This window comes from Artemia sp. Qi Xiang Cuo, chromosome 10 (assembly GCF_049724085.1).
Source record: "Artemia sp. Qi Xiang Cuo chromosome 10, ASM4972408v1, whole genome shotgun sequence".
Classification (NCBI taxonomy): domain Eukaryota; kingdom Metazoa; phylum Arthropoda; class Branchiopoda; order Anostraca; family Artemiidae; genus Artemia; species Artemia sp. Qi Xiang Cuo.
Window position 1 is genome coordinate 54,663,332 of NC_142803.1, and position 22,141 is coordinate 54,685,472.

A 22,141-nucleotide genomic window follows, 5' to 3' on the forward strand; every position below is an offset into this window, starting at 1 on the left:
TTTAAGACACCTGGCAGTATCAGCTCATTTTTTCCTATAGTAAAAATTTTCCCTTTGCTCCTTGAATAAAAATTGAAAGCAAGTGTCTGAAAACACTTTATTCCCATTTCATATAAAAAAAATATGTATATTTGTTCTTCGAGGAAAAATTTGAGAGCAGGTGCCTAAAAATACATTTTTTACATTTCATATATCAAGATTAAGTATTTGCTCCTCGAGGAGCAATATTTGCTCCTCGCAGGTTCTTCGAATTAGTTGTTTAGGCCTGCATTTTATATATCAAGATTGTGTACTTGCTCCACGAAGAAAAATTTGAAAGCAGTAGTTTAAATATACTTTATGTATGTTTAAGATAACAAAATTGTCTATTTGCTTCTCGAGGAAGAATTTGAAATCAAGAGCCTAAAAATACTTAATGCATTTCTAAAAAAGTAAAAATTGTCTGTTTGCTCCTTTAGTAAAAATTGAACATTTTGCTTGAGTAAAAAACATTTTGCTCACATTTCATATAAAAATAAATACGTGTATTTGCTCTTCGAGGAAAAATTTGAAAGCAGGTGCCTAAAAATACTTTTTTACTTTTCAGATATCAAGATTTTGCATTTGCTCATTGAGGAAAAATTTGAAAGCAGTAGGCTAAATGTGCTTTATTTATATATTTTAAATAACAAAATTGTCTATTTGCTCCGCGAGGAAAATTTTTACTGGAGGTACCTAAAAATACTTTTTTACATTTCATATATCAAGATTGTGTATTTGCTTTACGAAGAATTTTCTGAAAGCAGTAGCCTGAATGTGATTCATTTATGTTTTAAACAACAAAATTATCTATTTGCTCCTCGAGTAAAAATTTTACAGGAGATGCCCAAAAGCACTGTCATATCCCATAACAATATGAACGATTTGCTCAACGAGGAAAAAGTGACAGCAGGAGCTTAAAGACACTTATGACATTTCAGACGAAATATCGAAATATCCACCACACTATAACAAGTGTGGCTGGAAAATTACCCTTTTACCATCATATTTGAAAATTAATTAATATAATAAAAGACGAAGACGATATAATAAAAGACGAAGACGATATAATAAAAGACGAAGACGATATAATAAAAAGACGAAAATATAATAAATTAATAATATAAAAAAAGACGAAGAAAGTTTTTGTTCATAAATTAAAGATGCGAAATTTACTTTTTCTCTCTCTATTCTTAGGCCAAACCTCTGCTCCTGCCCAGGCGAACGATACCGTGTCTGCACGAGGGACAAAAGACACCAAAGTGGATACTGAAACCGAATCCGAGGAGGTAAGCGGTCCGGCTAGAATCTTCCAAACAGTCACCAGCATGCTATGCCGCAAGGTAGGCAGATTGTAGCCAACACTGTCTATGTTGGGGCAATAATCTGTCACGTGGTGTTAACGTCCTCTATTAATGTTTGTCTTGTCAGTGATGTCCAATGACTGGTGTGGGTATAAAGAGCTACGCGTTGGAATCCTTTGTCCTAAGTGTAAGCATTGAGCCATTCAGAAGCCAAATTTAATCACTATCGTTTTCGTATTCTGTGTGAGTACTGGAGACAAATTCTTTTTGCCTCCTTTTCCCAAACACTAGATTAAAGGTCCTATAGATTTAAATTACAAAAATTACAAATGATTTTGCCTCACACTTATTTTGAAGCAATAATCTGTCGTGTGGTGTAAACGTCCTCTGTTACGTTTGGTCTTGTCCGTGATGTCATATGACTGGTATCAGTACAAAGATTGCTTGTAAGAATTTTTTTTTCATGAAAGAGATTGTTCGGCTGTTCAGTAGCAGATAGAGTGACTGCTGTTTTTGCACTCTTTGTGGATACAGTAGTTTTTTTTTTTTACGAATTATTTTCTGCCAGTAATGTTTGGCATACTCATCTGTCGTATGGTGTAAACGTTATCTGTTAATGTGTATCTTGTCCGTGATGTCATATTGCTCGTGTTTTTTTTTTTTTTTTTTTTTTTTTTTTTTTTTTTTTTGGCTCTCCTGCCGACTGTGCGGCAGTGTGAAGAGAGAACACAACCATCCTCTTCGAGCACACCTGGTCTTGAGCAGCTTCGGGTGTATCTTCAAATCGTGTTCCTGTATTGCTTCGGAACTGGTGCAGACTATCAGACCATTTCATTCTTGGACGATCACGTGGTCCTTTCCACATAGTTGCCTCGAGATTGAAATCATAGGTGATGCGACATGGGTTTCTTTTGGCATTTGGAGGAGGTTACCATCTCAGTATGCGCTGTGCATCGTTCAGGGAAAACTAAACCAGCTCTGTATGGGTTAGGAGGTCGGTGTTGCTGATAAAATCGTAGCAGCGGGGTCCCCCTATCTTTCGGAGTCCTTTTGTTTGAGTCAAATCCAGCTTCTTCAAAGTCGTAGTGGTTGTTTGCCATGTTTCTAAACCGTATAGTGGAACTGGCCCCAGAGATGCTTTATTGTTTGCATCTTTGTTAGGCGGCTGACAGCAGGGTTGTGCCAGGTTTAGTCAAGTCTTGCTAGGACGGAAGAAGCCTTGGTGATTCGTGTGTTGACTTAGCTCTCAACTCACTCGTCACTTGAAGGGATTCAGACGAGGTGCCTGAAGTTATTCAGGACTGCTACTTGGTTTTCGAGGTTGTTTTTTTTCATGGGTGTCAAGTCGTCAAAGTCAGCGTCACTCGATAGTCCGTCACCGAACATCAGGTCGAAGTTCAGTTGGGTAGTCATCTATGTCATCACGTAGTCGATGGCGCAATTCAATAGTTTTAAAGTTGTGGCGTCCTCATACCGAATTTGTGTTTGAAAACGTCTAAATATATTCTGTTTCTAGTTAAAGGCAATTGACGTTCTACTTTTTATAGGAGGCGTCATGACCCAAATTCATTGGAGCAAGAACTCTTAAAATATGTAACTTGCCCATTGTTCACATGTAGGTTTTGCTATTGGAAAAAGGGAGCATATACATATATATATATATATATATATATATATATATATATATATATATATATATATATATATATATATATATATATGTGTGTGTATTTAGATTTGCCAATAAATTAAGTGTACGGGGTAATGAAGACGTAAAGGACACTAGTCATTGTGACAATTGTGCATTTTGAGCTGCAACAATTGAGCCTTTTACAACAATTGTTGTAATAATTGTGACTTTAGTAACAGCTGGGCTGCACAAATAAAATAAACGGCTATTGTAATGGTTCAACAGAGAATGTCTGCTTTTGTTGCATGGCCTCTTTTGGCTTTGTATAAAAACTGCTGTGCTTGGTTTTGCTTTTGTGGCTTTTATTTCCTGGAGTGCTTTTTGAAAGAGTAATAAATAGTTTCTATTTGAATGGATCATCATCATTTCCCTATCAGAACAAGTTTTTAGTAAAGTAGATACAAAAAGAATGAAGAATAGAGATTAATCCCAGTTAAGCAATAATGATATTTTGTACTTCTCTTGGTAACAGTAATAGAAAAACAGGTTACATTTCATAATTCTAAAATAAATCCTAAAATAATATAAATCCTAACATAATAATAAAATAATCCTAAAATAAATTAGTTTCCCTATATTCATGAAGACCGCCTAATTAACTTTCTTGCAGTGTTGATATATTTTTGCCAAAATTTTGTATTGAAAAAAAACAAACACTTTTATATCCTTTCAGCGAATATTAAGCAACCCAAATTAAAAATAAAACTTTTCATTTTGTTTATTTAAGTTAAGCTTTATAGAGGTTAGGAGTAAGATGTTAGAGGGGGAAGGGCTGAAGAGCCTGAGCTTTGAAAGGGTAAAAGGTAAAATCAAGATTTTTTTTTTTTTTTTTTTTTTTTTTGCAGGCTGAGCTGTAGGCTGGGTTCTATAGTGGATTGGAGTAAGACGTTGAGATCAGAGTATTATTCACTAATAAATAGAGATTGGAAATACAATATTCTCATTCCCCCTCGAAAGGCTCCGTGGCCAGGGACACAAAGACAAAATACAATATAACCAACAACCAAAAAAAAAGAGAACAATAGCCAAATAACATATAAGATTAAAAAGAGAACATACCTGAGGCCTGGGAGTCAAAACGTAGAGAACTATGAAATATTTATAGTAATTCGCATTAAACTATGAAACAACTCTCTCGAATATTGCCACAAGGTTAGACTTGTTATCACATTGTCGTCTGTAGAAGCAACGAGAAAATCTTCATTAGAAGTAGTATTCTACATTTTTGTCGCTTCATGGGATTTTTAAGCAAGGCTTTTTTTTACTTTTGAGTATTTTGGGTTGAACTTTACTTTAGAGTAAGACTAAATTTAATTTTTACACTAAGCCTTATAGATTGCTGGAGCAAGTCGTCAAGTTTGTTCTTTTTTTAGCTTCGTGAAGCGTTGGAGTAAAAAATATTTTTGGGGGGGGGGCAGCCTTATATAGAGTAGGAGCAATTTTTTCAAGTTTTTTTGTTAGATTCATGGAGCGTTGACCCAGACTTTTTTTTTTGAACTTTTCGGTTGTTTTAAGTTGAACTTTATGGAGGGTAGGTGTAAGACTTTATTTCTATTTTATTTTGAGCTTTATAAAGCAAATCGTTTAATCTTCTTTTCAGCTTCACAGAGCGTTGGAGCAAGGCATTTATTTACTTTTGGTTGTTTTGGGGTTTTACTTTAGCAATTGAGCCTCCAATCAAGGCTTATTTTAATTTTTGGTTGTTTTAGGTTGAGTTTTATAGACTGTAGGTGCAGGCAGTGTTGTTACTAGTCAAATTTTTTTTGGGGGGGGGGCAAGAGATTTTACCGACTGTTTTTTGTCTTTATAATTAGCATAATGTCCGTTTTGAATACAATACGGAAATTCATTGCACGAGTCGGTAAAACCGCTGCATTTACCAACCGAGATGTAGATTTTGATACATATCATGTCACCATTTAATGCTGATAATTTAACCAAATAGAAAGTTGTGTCGCCATCTGTAAAATCACGGCAGGAGTCGGTAAAACTGCTGTTTACTGATCAAGTTCAAAATTTCTGTAGATGACATGTCAGTATTGTCGCGGTCGTTATTGAACCGAACAAAGAATTTTTTCGGCTTCGAAAAAATTGTGGCGCAAAGCGCCACGATTTTACCGATTTGATATTTACCGAGTGACCAAAAAAATTTTGCGGGGGGGGGGGCTTTCCCCCTCCCCACCATACGTGACGGCCCTGGGTGCAGGTCTTCCTGGTTTTATTTTAAATTCATGGAGCGTTGGAGCAAAGCTTAATATACTTATTGGCTGTTTTAGATTGAGCTTTATAGAGGTTAGGAATAAGATGCTATTACTTTTTTTTAGGCTGACTTATATAGACAGTTTACAAATATTGTTGAAAAGAATGAGAACACGTTAAAATTATAAAACTTAAGACCAGGGTATTCGAGTTACTGACCGCTACTTTGCTGGAATGAATAAACTGATTCCTTCGTACAGGCTAGCCTCCTTATGAATATTTTAATTTCTGCATATTAATTAATTTTCTTTTTTCGATGTTTATTTGCTGTTTGAATTTTTTTTCACTCTTAATGATTATACTTTCATGTAGCTTCTATATAAACATTCCAGTTTTCTATTTTGTTTTAGCTTTTCTTTCTTCTTTATTTCTTTTGCAACTTACTGCTTTATTTTCATTTTTTTTTTTTTTTTTTTTTTGCATTAACTGTTACCTGTTACCGGTTTTCTATTACCTGTTCATAGTGCGTAAAAAAACTATCGCGCCAGCGATTGTTTCAGCCAATAGATATCTAGAATCGATATTAGTGTTATTAAAATACCAAAAAATACCCGTAAAACAACCCAAAATAAATTATCGCGTCAGCGATTATTTCAGCCAATAGATATCTAGAATCGATATTAGTGTTATTAAAATACCAAAAAAATACCCGTAAAACAACCCAAAATAAATTATCGCGTCAGCGATTATTTCAGCCAATAGATATCTAGAATCGATATTAGTGTTATTAAAATACCAAAAAAAAATACCCGTAAAACATACCAAAATAAACTATCGCGCCAGCGATTGTTTCAGCCAATAGATATCTAGAATCGATATTAGTGTTATTAAAATACCAAAAAATACCCGTAAAACAACCCAAAATAAATTATCGCGTCAGCGATTATTTCAGCCAATAGATATCTAGAATCGATATTAGTTTTATGAAAATACCAAAAAAAATACCCGTAAAACATACCAAAATAAATTATCGCGCCAGCAATTATTTAAGCCAATATATTTCTAGAATAGATATTAGTGTTATTAAAATACCAAAAAAAATACCCGTAAAACAGACCAAAATAAATTATCGCGCCAGCAATTATTTCAGCCACTAGATATCTAGAATCGATATTAGTGTTATTAAAATACTAAAAAAAATACCCGTAAAACAACCCAAAATAAAATATCGCGCCAGCGATTATTTCAGCCAATAGATATCTAGAATCGATATTAGTGTTATTAAAATACCAAAAAAAGACCCGTAAAACATACCAAAATAAATTATCGCGCCAGCAATTATTTCAGCCTATAGATATCTAGAATCGATATTAGTGTTATTAAAATACCAAAAAAATACCCGTAAAACAACCCAGAATAAATTATCGCGTCAGCGATTATTTCAGCCAATAGATATCTAGAATTGATATAAGTGTTATTAAAATACCAAAAAAATACCCGTAAAATATACCAAAATAAATTATCGCTCCAGCAATTATTTCAGCCAATAGATATCTAGAATCGATATTAGTGTTATTAAAATACCAAAAAATACCCGTAAAACAACCCAAAATAACTTATCGCGCCAGCGATTATTTCAGCCAATAGATATCTAGAATAGATATAAGTGTTATGAAAATACCGAAAAAATACCCTTAAAACATACCAAAATAAATTATCGCGCCAGCAATTATTTCAGCCAATAGATATCTAGAATCGATATTAGTGTTATTAAAATACCAAAAAAAATACCCGTAAAACATACCAAAATAAATTATCGCGCCAGCAATTATTTCAGCCACTAGATATCTAGAATCGATATTAGTGTTATTAAAATACTAAAAAAATACCCGTAAAACAACCCAAAATAAACTATCGCGCCAGCGATTATTTCAGCCAATAGATATCTAGAATCGATATTAGTGTTATTAAAATACCAAAAAAAGACCCGTAAAACATACCAAAATAATTTATCGCGCCAGCAATTATTTCAGCCTATAGATATCTAGAATCGATATTAGTGTTATTAAAATACCAAAAAAATACCCGTAAAACAACCCATAATAAATTATCGCGTCAGCGATTATTTCAGCCAATAGATATCTAGAATCGATATAAGTGTTATTAAAATACCGAAAAAATACTCTTAAAACATACCAAAATAAATTATCGCGCCAGCAATTATTTAAGCCAATAGATATCTAGAATCGATATTAGTGTCATTAAAATACCAAAAAAATACCCGTAAAACATACCAAAATAAACTATCGCGCCAGCGATTATTTCAGCCAATAGATATCTAGAATCGATATTAGCGTTATTAAAATACCAAAAAAAATAACCGTAAAACAACCCAAAAAAAATTATCGCGCCAGCGATTATTTCAGCCAATAGATATCTAGAATCGATATTAGTGTTATGAAAATACCAAAAAAATACACGTAAAACATACCAAAATAAATTATCGCGCCAGCAATTATTTCAGGCAATAGATTTCTAGAATCGTTATTAGTGTTATTAAAATACCAAAAAAAAATACCCGTAAAACATACCAAAATAAATTATCGCGCCAGCAATTATTTCAGCCACTAGATATCTAGAATCGATATTAGTGTTATTAAAATACTAAAAAAATACCCGTAAAACAACCCAAAATAAACTATCGCGCCAGCGATTATTTCAGCCAATAGATATCTAGAATCGATATTAGTGTTATTAAAATACTAAAAAAATAACCGTAAAACATACCAAAATAAATTATCGCGCCAGCAATTATTTCAGCCAATAGATATCTAGAATTGATATTAGTGTTATTAAAATACCAAAAAAAATACCCGTAAAACAACCCAAAATAAATTATCGCGTCAGCGATTATTTCAGCCAATAGATATCTAGAATCGATATAAGTGTTATTAAAATACCGAAAAAATACCCTTAAAACATACCAAAATAAATTATCGCGCCAGCAATTATTTCAGCCAATAGATATCTAGAATCGATATTAGTGTTATTCAAATACCAAAAAAAATACCCGTAAAACAACCCAAAATAAATTATCGCGCCAGCGATTATTTCAGCCAATAGATATCTAGAATCGATATTAGTGTTATTAAAATACCAAAAAAATACCCGTAAAACATACCAAAATAAATTATCGCGCCAGCTATTATTTCAGCCAATAGATATCTAGAATCGATATTAGTGTTATTAAAATACCAAAAAAATACTCGTAAAACATACCAAAATAAATTATCGCGCCAGCAATTATTTAAGCCAATAGATATCTAGAATCGATATTAGTGTCATTAAAATACCAAAAAAATACCCGTAAAACATACCAAAATAAACTATCGCGCCAGCGATTATTTCAGCCAATAGATATCTAGAATCGATATTAGCGTTATTAAAATACCAAAAAAAATAACCGTAAAACAACCCAAAAAAAATTATCGCTCCAGCGATTATTTCAGCCAATAGATATCTAGAATCAATATTAGTGTTATGAAAATACCAAAAAAATACCCGTAAAACATACCAAAATAAATTATCGCGCCAGCAATTATTTCAGCCACTAGATATCTAGAATCGATATTAGTGTTATTAAAATACTAAAAAAATACCCGTAAAACAACCCAAAATAAACTATCGCGCCAGCGATTATTTCAGCCAATAGATATATAGAATCGATATTAGTGTTATGAAAATACCAAAAAATGACCCGTAAAACATACCAAAATAAATTATCGCGCCAGCGATTATTTCAGCCTATAGATATCTAGAATCGATATTATTGTTATTAAAATACCAAAAAAATACACGTAAAACATACAAAAATAAACTATCGCCCCAGCGATTATTTAAGCCAATAGATATCTAGAATCGATATTAGTGTAATTAAAATACCAAAAAAAATACCCGTAAAACATACCAAAATAAACTATCGCGCCAGCGATTATTTCAGCCATAGATATCTGGAATCGATATTAGCGTTATTAAAATACCAAAAAATTAACCGTAAAACAACCCAAAAAAAATTATCGCGCCAGCGATTATTTCAGCCAATAGATATCTAGAATCGATATTAGTGTTATGAAAATACCAAAAAATTACCCGTAAAACATACCAAAATAAATTATCGCGCCAGCAATTATTTCAGCCAATAGATATCTAGAATCGATATTAGTGTTATTAAAATACCAAAAAAAAATACCCGTAAAACATACCAAAATAAATTATCGCGCCAGCAATTATTTCAGCCACTAGATATCTAGAATCGATATTAGTGTTATTAAAATACCAAAAAAATACCCGTAAAACAACCCAAAATAAACTATCGCGCCAGCGATTATTTCAGCCAATAGATATCTAGAATCGATATTAGTGTTATTAAAATACCAAAAAAAGACCCGTAAAACATACCAAAATAAATTATCGCCCCAGCAATTATTTCAGCCAATAGATATCTAGAATCGATATTAGTGTTATTAAAATACCAAAAAAATACCCGTAAAACAACCCAAAATAAACTATCGCGCCAGCGATTATTTCAGCCAATAGATATCTAGAATCGATATTAGTGTTATTAAAATACCAAAAAAATACCCGTAAAACATACCAAAATAAATTATCGCGCCAGCAATTATTTCAGCCTATCGATATCTAGAATCGATATTAGTGTTATTAAAATACCAAAAAAATACTCGTAAAACATACCAAAATAAATTATCGCCCCAGCAATTATTTAAGCCAATAGATATCTAGAATCGATATTAGCGTCATTAAAATACCAAAAAAATAACCGTAAAACAACCCAAAACAAATTATCGCGCCAGCGATTATTTCAGCCAATAGATATCTAGAATCGATATTAGTGTTATTAAAATAACAAAAAATTACACGTAAAACATACCAAAATAAATTATCGCGCCAGCAATTATTTCAGCCAATAGATATCTAGAATCGTTATTAGTGTTATTAAAATACCAAAAAAATACCCTAAAAGCAGGCTAAAAGTAAAATTTACTTTGGAGAGTTCGTCTCTTAGCCGCAGTACTTCGGTGATCGGAGCTGCCCACCCTTTGCCAGGAAATCTGGGGTTCGAATCCCACTTATGGCAAGTTTTTTGTTTTGTTTTTTAGTAATCAGCATTATTTGTTATTTACCCATTTTCTTAAGCTTTACAAACCTCTACATCTCTCAGATAGTCTAAGAAAATTGTGAAAAAAAGGGTCAATCTTAAGATGGAATATTTTACTGAAAGATTTGAAGATATCGTGGTAATTGCCAAAATTTGTACCGCGTGGTAAGTGCAAAACTATCCGCGTGGAATATTTTCAAAATTTTGCTAAATTGTAACTGCCAATTTTCTTGATGAAGTTGGCAAATAATCACGTGGAATAATAGCCGAGTTTTACTAAATTGTAATATTAATTATTGATAATGGCCAAGATTTGTTGACGCAATCATCAAAAAACCGTGTGGAATAACTGCCAAATTTTGCCAAATTACCAAATTGTATTTGCTAAATTCCGTTGATGTATTCAGCATTTAACCTCGTGGAATAAAACTAAATATTCACGAATGGAGATTAAGAACCAAAATTGATGCAAGACAAAAATTCAAAAAAAAAAAAAAAAAAAAATAAGGTGGAACCATTTCAAAAATTAATGCACATTTCTAAAAGAAATGGTGAAAAAAAATTCTAAAGGTGGAACACGTATCAGTGATCGGAGGGCATCGTTTAAACCACTTGGGGCTAACTGGGCTCAGATAAGAGGGAGAGCGAGCTATTAACTGGGGGGGGTCTTATTACAACCTTCGTTGTAATGACAGATCCCTAGGTTTGGATCAGAAAATGACAGGGCGCAATCTGGGGATGTTGGTAAAACCTTCCCAGTCCTGACGGTTGCCCGAGTTTGGACTCGGGAAATGAAGAGGTACGCAAGACCTTAGCACAACGGGCACTTGTGCTGAAGGGTACTTAGATTTGGACAGGGTGAATGCATAACGGATTTAATTAGAAGAAAATGTGTAAGCTCACCTTCAGCTATTCTATAGATTTTGAATATCTGCATATATGCAGGCTTCATTTCTTCATTTGAACGTTGTTTCAACGGTCCTTTGCCGTGTAATATTTAGAATCTCTAAATTTAGAGCCGAAGTATGGACCAGAGAATAAACATAACATGCTAAACATACAAATATCTGGCAGAGAGACGAGCTTGTTTTGCACAGATTAAAATTAATGGACTGATGGACAGATTAAATGGACTGATGGACATTTATTACAGATTAGGACAGATTAAATGGACTGATGGACAGATTAATGGACAGATTAAAATTAATTGCACAGATTAAAATTAATGGACTGATGGACAGATTAAATGGACTGATGGACATTTATTACAGATTAGGACAGATTAAATGGACTGATGGACAGATTAATGGACAGATTAAAATTAATTGCACAGATTAAAATTAATGGACTGATGGACAGATTATTTGGACTGATGGACATTTATTACAGATTAGGACAGATTAAATGGACTGATGGACAGATTAATGGACAGATTAAAATTAATTGCACAGATTAAAATTAATGTGCATTAATAAAATTAATGCACAATTAAAGAAATTAATGGAAGTTCAATCATAATGAAAGACCTGACAAACAATAATAAATAAGAATAAATAAAAATAGATGTAAAGTTAATTACTCACCACATCAGACACCCCCCACGACGAACAAATAAAAGTTCAAATAGGTATAATTCCTTTTATTAGATAGTGAAAAACAGATACAAAAAGTTCTGGGTATTTTGACCACATATATCAGTAATCGTCATCAGCAGATAAACTAAAGTTTATACTTACGCCCCCCCCCCTCCATAACGATACATAAGAAACAATATCAACCAGCAATGGGACAAGAAGAGAAAAATCAAGACCCACGAGAAACACCCAGTTTAGAAAAAAAAAAAAGTTACAGCAGATTGGTATGTTTTTAAAGGGCAAAGTGTTTTTCTAGGGGAATTGGATTGAACGTAGGACTCTTGAATTTAACTCGCAAATTTTACCCAGCCTTGTCTCACTGTCATCTCTATTAATAATATCTCCTAGTATCGATTGAAGAAATGGATGTAAGTTCGAAGCGAAGTTTTAATTTTTGCCGCTTTGAAGTTGTCATTTAAAATCAATATTATTATTTTTTCAGTTCTAATATTTAACTTCACTAATATTTCATATTTATCAACATGAATTGATAAACCTTCTAAAAACCTTCTTCGGAGATCATCTAAACATACAAATTCACTTCTGGACTTTTATATATTCGGACTTATAATTCGGAGTATATATTCGGATTTATCATATTTTTTATGTAGTTTTAAAATACGCTGTTATCAAATACTTATATTATTAATCATATATTAAAAATTATTAAAAATTTTAATGCTTGTAAAAATACTTTACCTTTTTAATTTATTTTCATTACAATTGCTTGAAGGGTATGGACAGCTATTTCCAGCAGCTAAAAGCAGCTGGAAAACAGTTGCTACTCTACTATAATTGCTATAATATATTATTTTATATTATATTATGCTATAATATATTATATTATGCTATATTATGCTATAATATACTATAATAATTAATATATTATAATATATTATATTATATAATATAATATAATATTATGCTATAATATATTAATATATTAATTGCTATAATATATTCTGTATTTAGTCTTCTTCGTCTGTAAAGCTGAACGATGGTGTCAATCTGTCTAAACGAGAGAGCAGAGAAATTGCTGACGTTATTTGTAGCGATGTTGAACTGAGCACGATGAATCAACTTGAAAGTACGTTGAACCTCCCACGGGAGGCTTTGCGAGAAAACCAGAGAACTGCCTTTAATAGAGCCTCATATTCTGCCTGTGTTGAATGGAAAGGATATCTCACTGCATATCACCGAAGATTGGTAAGTTTTCAAATTTTTTGTCTGATTTAATTTGAGAAATTAATCTATTATAAATTTAAGAAATTAATTTTTTAGTTTTTCTAGTCTAATTTAATCTTTTTCTATTTTTCTAATTAAGTTTTCTAACTTAATTTTTTTCAACTTGTAAGTTGTCAGATTTTTTATGCCTACAAACACTATCACCTTCTCTAATGACCCCTATCTCGTAATTTTCACAGAAACATCCAAGTTGAAACATAAAGAGAAAACTGCAGGATTCGCCTTTTTTTACCATCTACCCCCCCCCCCCCCCCAAAAAAAAAAAATTCTGATCCTCTGCAGAGGGAAGCCGAGAACCGAGTTTTACCAAAAGAAGAAGTTTTTGATTTGTATGCGATTTATTAGTTCATGTTTCTTTTAACAAGGGCTTCTGCTTGCTTTTTTGGCTTGGTATTCTTTGTGTTTAAGGTCTTTACTAGATGAGAATTAATTGTGATTTTGCTCTCTTTAGTCAGTACTCCCCCCCCCCCCAGTCCCCCTCCTACCGTTTAGCCTTCGTGGTGTTTTCGCTATATGCACCAATGTACTATCGCAAATGATGTTGTTTTTTTTTGTAGAATATTTTTTTAAAATCCGCGGTCGGAGTGGGAGGATGTCATAAAGAAAGATTTAAGGAAAATGGGAATTTCCTGGGAGGATGTAAATAGGGAGGCTTTGAATAGATTGGGATGGAGGAGGAGCGTGCGTAACTGTGTTGGCCTCAGGCGGCTTGGTGCGGCGGTGAGTTGTTAGTAGTAGTAGTAGTAGCATTTCCAAGTCCATTCTTCTCTTCTGGAGAAGGGGAATGGGGTCTCAGCTTTGGGAAGAAACTTGAGAAGGCTCAGTCAGTGCTCCAAATCAAGGCATAAAATAGAAGATGTACTTCCCCAAAAGGGGGATTCCCACTATGTCTCCGCACTGTTGTATGGTATGAATTGGTAATATTATATGTACCTAAGGATTGCTGTAGGTGCAGTCAGTGGTTGTGGCATATATGTTTCGACTCATTTCTTTAAATTTTCGGATGTCCTAATGCCTGCGGATTTTTAGTTGCATGGCTGTAACTGAATCACTGATTTTGTTCTGCAGTTTTCGGATTCATTGAATTGATTTGGTCATTGAGATTGAAATTATCTCGCATGGAAGTTAAATCTTTGTTGTTACTATTTTCGTGATTGTATTAAATAATTGTGCACAATGTAGAACTTGTAGTCGCTCCTAAGTGGGTGAGCCGCTTCTTTTGAGTAGCCTGGAAAATAGGGGGAGAGATTTATAGGCAGTGTGTAGGTTTCTTTTTTTTGTGCGCTACTGATATAACTTTGTGGGTTTTAGGGGTAGCTGGCTTTTTTTTTACTGTTTTTTTCTCTCTTTTTTTTCTGTTGCCCATTCTGTACCAAATACGTACATACGTCTATCTGTCTTACTATCCAATAGTAAAATGGTTGTTTTTCTTACCTTGAGGTAACACAGTAGACTGAGTGACTCTGCTTGACAATACGGAGCCTGAGGTTCGATTCTTGCTGTCCGCAATATTGGACGACAGGGTTGTTACCTGTCCCTGTGACAAAGACCCTGTAATTGGGTACGTTGATGAATTTTTTTTTTACAAATTCAAACCCGGTACCCCGTCCATGTAAAGGAATAGTTTGGTTTTATTTTTGGGCTTTTGATATTTATTTGTATTCTTCCAATTGAGGGCGTATCCAGGATTCTCGCTTGGGGGTGGTTTTTTGGTTGTGTGTGTGGGGGGGGGGATGTTTTTTAAAAAAAAGTGCAAATTCAAACCTACCCTCCCCCTCCCCTGGATACGGCCTTGCTTCCAATAGCATATTTTGTTTAAATTGGTCACTTTCATGTTTCCCGTTTTCACTCATTAAAGAAACAGGGGGTTTCCTCTTTTTATTCAGTTGCTGATTTTGCTTTGTATTTGTTATTTTATTTCTGCAATGAGAGGTGTCAGGAGGAGGTGGAACTTTGCCAAGGGACTTAATCTGAGGGAATGCCCTTGCCCATGGTAAAGGTCATTCTTAGCTATTAGATATTGGAAGGTTATTTAATTTTATGTATTAAAAAAAAAAAATTGAACAAAATGAGTTTTTTTTTTAAGTAAAGAACTACATTTAATTAAAAATGAACAAAAATAGAATCAAATAATCTACCAAGCATACAACTACCACAAATCAGTATCAGAGGCAACGCTATAGCTTTGCCTATAGTAAAGGCCATACGGCTCCAATGTTTTATTATTATTTTTTTCCCAGAGGCAATTCATATAGAAGGGGTCGTCGCAGAAACTTCAAAGGGAGCTCATTCAATTGAAAATTGGTAGATCTTGCACCCTTTTTAAGGGTCAAAAGTCATTGAAAGGCAACTAACACCCCTTCCATCCCCACCATCTCCCCAAACAAACCCAAAAAACAATTTGAGATAGCCATTTTGTTCAGCGTAGTTGATTTCCAGATAGAAATTATGTTTTTGAGGAGGACACTCCCTCACAGCCCTCAGGGCTGGGGTTGTACGTTATGCCCTGGGGGCATATAAGGTTTTTATAGAAAGTTTTGTCGTAGAAACTTCAAAAAGGACTCACTCGATTGGAAATTCAAAGGGCTAGTGCCCTTTTTAATAGTCGAAAGTGATAGGAGGGCAACTAACCCCCCTCTCATGCCCACCTTTTCCCCAAACACGTCCAATCAAAATTTTGAGATAGCCCTTTTGTTCAACGTTGTTGAAAATCCAGGAAATTAGGTCTCTGAGGATAACAACCCCCCACAGTCCTTAGGGCAAGGGTTGTAAGTTTTGTCCTGGGGGCATATAAGGTTTTTATAGAAAGCGTTGTCGTAGAAACTTCAGAAATGGTTCATTCGATTGGAAATTTAAATGGCTAGTTCCCTTTTTAATAGTCGAAAGTGATTTGAAGACACCCCTTCCACGCTCACCATTTCCCCAAACACATCCAATCAAAATTTTGATATAGCTATTTTATTCAACGTAGTTGAAAGTTCCGGAAATTTTATCTTTGAGCAGGACACTCCCCCCACAGTCTTCAGGGCCTGGGTTATAAGTTATGCCCTGGGGGCATATATGGAATGCTCGCATAAACTTCAGAAAGTGCTCATTTGATTATAAATTGAAATTTCTGGCTCACTTTTTAAGTGTCAAAAAAGATTGGAGGGTAACTAGCTCCCCCCAAACTCTTTTTTTCCAGAAGCATCAGATTAAAATTTTGAGATAGCTTTTTTTTTAAAAATAGTTCAAAGATCATATTCCAGTATCGGAATATTAAAAAAAAAATCCGGTGTCGACACAACCCCCTAGGGCCCGGGGGCAGGCGTCGTAAGTTATGCCCTGGGGGCATATATGGGTCTTATGGAAAGGATGCTCCTAGGGGACCTAGCCCCCCCACGCCCTTTTTTCCTCAAACCCATCCGATAAGAGCTTTGAGATAGCCTTTTTTAAAATAGTTTAAAGACCATATAACGAAAATTCCGGGGTCGACACAGCCCCCAGGGCCCGACGGCAGGCGTTATGCTCTGGGGGAATATATGGTTTTTATTGAAGGGATGCTCGTAAAAACTTCAGAGAAGGCTCATTTGATTGGAAATTGAAAGTTCTAGTTCAGTTTTTTAGAGTCAAAAGAGATTGGAGGACAACTAGCCCCCCCCCCCCACGCCCTTTTCCCCCAAATGCATTCAATAAAATTTTCAGATAGCCATTAAGTTAAAAACTGCTCAAAAGTCAGATAACAAAAACGCAGGTGTCGTCACAACCCCCAGGGCCCGGGGCAGGCATTGTGAGTTATGCCCTGGGGCATAACTAGGGCATTATGAAGGGGAAGCTCGTATAAATTTCAAAGAGGGCTCATTTGTTTACAAATTGAAAGTTCGATTTCACGTTTTAATAGTCAAAAGAGATCCGAGGGCCACTAGTCCCCCCCCCCACGCCTTCTTCTTCCAAACCCATCTAATGACAATTTCATGTTAGTCATTTAGTTAAAAATGGAGCTAAGGATAGATAAGAAAAAATCCAGCGTCAATAAAACCCCCCAGGGGAACGCTTTCTCAGTTATGCCCTAAGGGCATGTATGGTTCTTATGAAAGGTATGCTCGTATAAAGTTCATAGAGGGCTCATTTGATTGGAAATTGAAAGTTATAGTTCACTTTTTAAGAGTCAAGAGAGTCAAAGGCTACTAGCCTCCTCCCCCCCCCCCCCCACGCCCTTTTTCCCCAAAACCATCCGCAACAAATTTTGAGATAGCCAGTTTTTTGGAAATTGTTCAAAAATTAGATAACAAAAACTCCACCCAGGGCCTGGGAGATAGGCGTTGTAAGGGTTGTCTTGGGGGCGTACAAGGTTCTTATGAAAAGGATGCTCGTATAAACTTCAGAAGGGGCTCATTTGATTGGAAATTAAAAGCTCTAGTTAAATTTTTAAGGGTCAAAAGATATCCACGGGCACCTAGCCCCCCCCCCCCCACACACGCGCACCCTTTTTTCCCCATGCCCATCCGATAAAATTTTTATAATAGCGATTTCATTAAAAATAGTTCAAAGGTCATATAAGAAAATTTCCTGTGTCGACACAATCCCCCAGGGCCCGGAGACAGGAGTTACGAGTAACGCTCTCGGGGCATATATAGTTCTTATGGAAGGGATACTCGTATAAACTTCGGAGAGGGTTCATTTGATTGGAAATTGAAAGTTCTTGTTCACTTTTCAATAGTCAAAAGAGATCGGAGGTCAACTAGCCCCTCCCCCCCCTCCACGCCCTAAATTCATCAGATAAAAATTTTGAGATATACATAAATAGTTCAAAGTTCATATAAGAAAAAACTCCGGTGTCGATACAGCCCCCCCCCCAGGTCCCGGGAGTAGGCGTTGTAAGTTATGCCCTGGGGGCATATATGGTTATTATGGAAGGGGTGCTCGTATAAACTTCATAGAGGGCTCATGTGATTGGAAATTGAAAGTTGTAATTCACTTTTTAAGACATAAAAGTGATCTGAGGGCAGCTATTCTCCCCCACCCTCCATTTTTTTCCCAGAGGCACTTCATATAGAAGGGGTCGTCGTATAAACTTCAAAGGGGGCTCATTCGATTGGAAATTGAGTGTTCTAGTGCCATTAGAGTCAAAAGTGATCGAAGGGCAACTAGCCCCCCCCCCACAAGCCCCTTTTCCCCAAATACATCTGATAAAAAATTTGAAGTAGCCATTTTGTTAGAAATAGCTCGAAGATCATATAACAAAACTCCTTGACGTATGGCCATTTTGTTAAAAATAGTTCAAAGGTCAGATCAGAAAAAACTCCTGTGTCAACACCCCCCCCCAGGGCCCGGTGCAGGCGTTGTAAGTATTGTTCTGGGGTATATATGGTTCTTATGGAAGGTATGCTCGTATAAACTTCGGAGAGGGCTCATGATTAAAAATTGAAAGTTCTAGTTCACATTTTAAGAGTCAAAAGATATCGGAGGGCAACTAGTCCCCATCTCCGCACCCTATTTTCCTCAAATCCATCCTATAAGAACTTTGAGAAAGCCGTTTTTTTTCAAAATGGTTTAAAGATCAGATAACAAAAACTCCGGTGTCGACACATCCCCCCAGGGCCCGGGGGCAGGCATTTTAAGCTATGTCATGGGGACGTATGTGGTTCTTATGAAAGGGATGCTCGTATAAACTTCAGAAAGGGTTCACTTGAATGGAAATTAAAAGTTGTAGTTCATTTTCTCATAGTAAAAAAGATCGGAGGGCAACTAGCCCATCCCGCCCTCCACGGCGTCGGGTTTATCGGATGGATAAACGCATCAGATAAAAATTTGAGGTGACCATTTTGTTAAAAATAATTTAACCATCAGATATTAAAACTCCGGGTCGACACAACCCCCCAGGGCCCAGGGACAGGCGTTGTAAGGTACACTCTTGGGATGTAAATGGTTCTTATAGAAGGGATGCTCGTATAAACTTCAGAGAGGGCTCATTTGATTGAAAATAGAAAGTTCCCGATCACTTTTAAAGATTCAAAAGAGACCGAAGGTTAATTATCCCCCCCACGCGCTTTTTCCCCAAACCCATCCGATAAAAATTTTGAGATAGCCATTTTATCAAAAATATTTCAAACATCAGGTAATAAAAACTCCGAAGTTTGACACAAACCCATTTTGTCACTTTGATATTGTTACTTTGAAACCAGTTTTGATAATTTGATGAACATTTGATTTTTTTTTAAAGTTTGATTTTGAAATAAGGAATTTTTAAAAACTTGAAAATTTTTGCAATCAAAAACGAACAAAAATTAATTAAAAAAAAAAAAATTCCGAAAAATAAGTTTTTCAAAGAAAGTAAAGGCCATTTTAAACTTAAGCTCAGCAGATACAAATACCTTTTAAAAATAAAACTCAAAACGACCAGAAATTACTATTAAAGAATAAATGAAACCCAAAACAAACAGAAATTAAATAAATAATCATAGCAAAAACATACAACAAGTAATAGTATAAATGAACAAATAGATCTTAAAGCGATTAATGCTTGGATTGAATATGAAAATCAAGGTTTGAACAAAAAAAAGTATTTTCCTATTTGGGCTTAAATGAAGCTTAAAACAAATATAAATTAAAATAACAATCAATGCAAACAGACATACAGTAGATATTAATGTAAATTAATAAATAAATCTTAAAACGAGTGAAACTTAAATTGAACATGCAAATCAAGCTTGAAACGAACAAAAATCACTACAAACAAGAGTTTGGGTATCACCTCCTTCTCTCACTGTAAAAGTCTAAGACCTACTGCGTCATTGGCGCTTTACTGAAAACTATATGCGTCTTGAACAGTCTTGGAAAGTATAAACAACATCAAATTGAATATTTGATGTATAATGATATTAATTGTTGAAAGATCTATCGTTTCAAGAATTTAGTGCACTGTAATTTTATTTTTATTTTCAATACTGTAAGAACTGGAAAAGAAAATATTTATAATATAATTCATTTTCAGTTAAGCGCCAATGACGCAGTAGGCTTTTGGTTTTTATTTACAGTATCCAAACATTTGTTTGTAGTGAAACTTTATTCGTCTTGAACAACTTTAAAAAGAGCTAATAAATTAAACTGAATATTTCATGTATAATGATATTAATTGCTGAAGGTTCATCAGTTCATAATGTTACTATAATTTTAATGTTTACTTTCAATACTAAGTACAAAAGAAAATATTTGTCATAAAATTGGTTTTCAGTAAAGCGCCAATGACGTAGTAGGTTATGCTTCAATAGGAAAATATTTTGTTTCGTTTTAAGTTTGATTTTCATATGTAATCTAAGCATTACTCACTTTAAGATCTATTTATTCATTTATTTTATTACTTGTTGTATGTATTTTGCTATGATTGTTTATTTAATTTCTGTTCGTTTTGGGTTTCATTTATTCTTTCATAGTAATTTTTGGTCGTTTTAAGTTTGAATTTTAACAGGTATTTGTGTCTGCTGAGCTTAAGTTTAAAAAGGCCTTTACTTTCTTTGAAAAACTTATTTTTCGGAAAGTTTTTTTTAATTAATCAATAAATAAATGAAACCCAAAACAAACAGAAATTAAAATAAGTCAAACTCAAAACGAGCAGAAATTAATCTGAGTAGGGTTCTAAACCCTATTTTTTCTAAAAGCCAGAATATAATTTTACTTTACTCAACGAAATTCAAATGTATTTACTGAAAAAATGTGCATTGTCAGTTTTATGCTGATATTTATTCCTTAAAATCTTAATTAATTTTTGATTTCTTAAAGTTATAAAAGTGAAAACATTTAAAAGGATTTTTTCAGTAAAGTATAAATTATATTCTGGTTTTTAGAAAGCATAGGGTTTAGAACCCTACTCAGATTAATTTCTGTACGTTTTGAGTTTGACTTATTTTAATTTCTGTTTGTTTTGGGTTTCATTGATTTATTGATTCTGATTTTGGTAGTTGTATTCTTGGTAGATTATTTGCTTCTATTTTTGTTCATTTTTGGTTTAGTGGAGTTTTTTACTTTTTTTTCAAAATCAAAATGAGCAGAAATTAACATAAGTTGGGCGCAAAACCCCTATGCCTTCCCCAGGCCAGAACAAAATTTGTACTTTACTGAAAAAATATAAATGTTTTTACTTTTATAACATTAATAAATCAAATAATATTAACATTTTGATTACTAAATATCAGTATATGTATATTAAACTGACAATGCTCATTCATTTGTACTTCTTTCAATAAAGTGCAAATTATGTTCTGGTCTTGGGAAGGCATAGGGGTTTTGAGCCCAACTCATATTAATTTCTGCTCGTTTGGAATTTGACTCGGTTATTTATTGTAATTTCTGTTCGCTTTGGGTTTCATTTATTTATCGATGCTGATTTGTGGTAGTTTCGTGTTTGAAAGATTGTTTGATTTTATATTTGCTCATTTTTTTGTTTAATGGAATTCTTTACTTTTCTTTGAAAAATATATTTTGTGGGAAAGTTTTTTTAATTAATTTCTGTTCGTTTTATATTGACATAGTCTTTTCAGGGAAAAAGGAAATAATACTTTAAATCTTTTCGTTTTTTTTAAGACTCTATAGTTTGGCCTGCTATTTATATGCTGGAGAAAATTATTCAGCAATATTTAACAACATACATACTTTTTAAAATCTGTACACAAATAGTAGTGTTTAATGTACTTTCATACCTCCTCTAGTTGACCTAAAATAGAAAACTTGATACCATTCGCAAAATTTTTTTTTTTACTTTCTTTAAAGCTTGGATAGACTTACGCTATTTTGATTTGGTTAAATGTTAAGAGCATAAGTAGCCCCGAAAGTTTGAACATAATACCCTCAGTCGTTCTTGGGATACTGCTGAAATGCCTTATTGGGAATTAGCACTAAC

At 34.0% G+C, this 22,141-nt stretch overlaps 1 protein-coding gene across 2 annotated transcripts in view; it reads left to right on the forward strand.

Moving 5' to 3' along the window:
* Usp32 (Ubiquitin specific protease 32) overlaps window positions 1–22,141 on the forward strand; it is a 216,072-nt gene that overhangs the window by 131,948 nt on the left and 61,983 nt on the right. The window contains exons 20-21 of one of the 2 annotated variants that reach the window (XM_089095543.1): window positions 1,216–1,361; window positions 12,994–13,227. In XM_089095543.1, coding sequence (XP_088951669.1) covers window positions 1,216–1,361; window positions 12,994–13,227 — 380 coding nt within the window. The remainder of the gene's footprint in view (window positions 1–1,215; window positions 1,362–12,993; window positions 13,228–22,141) is intronic. The other variant, XM_089095544.1, reaches the window with a different exon arrangement.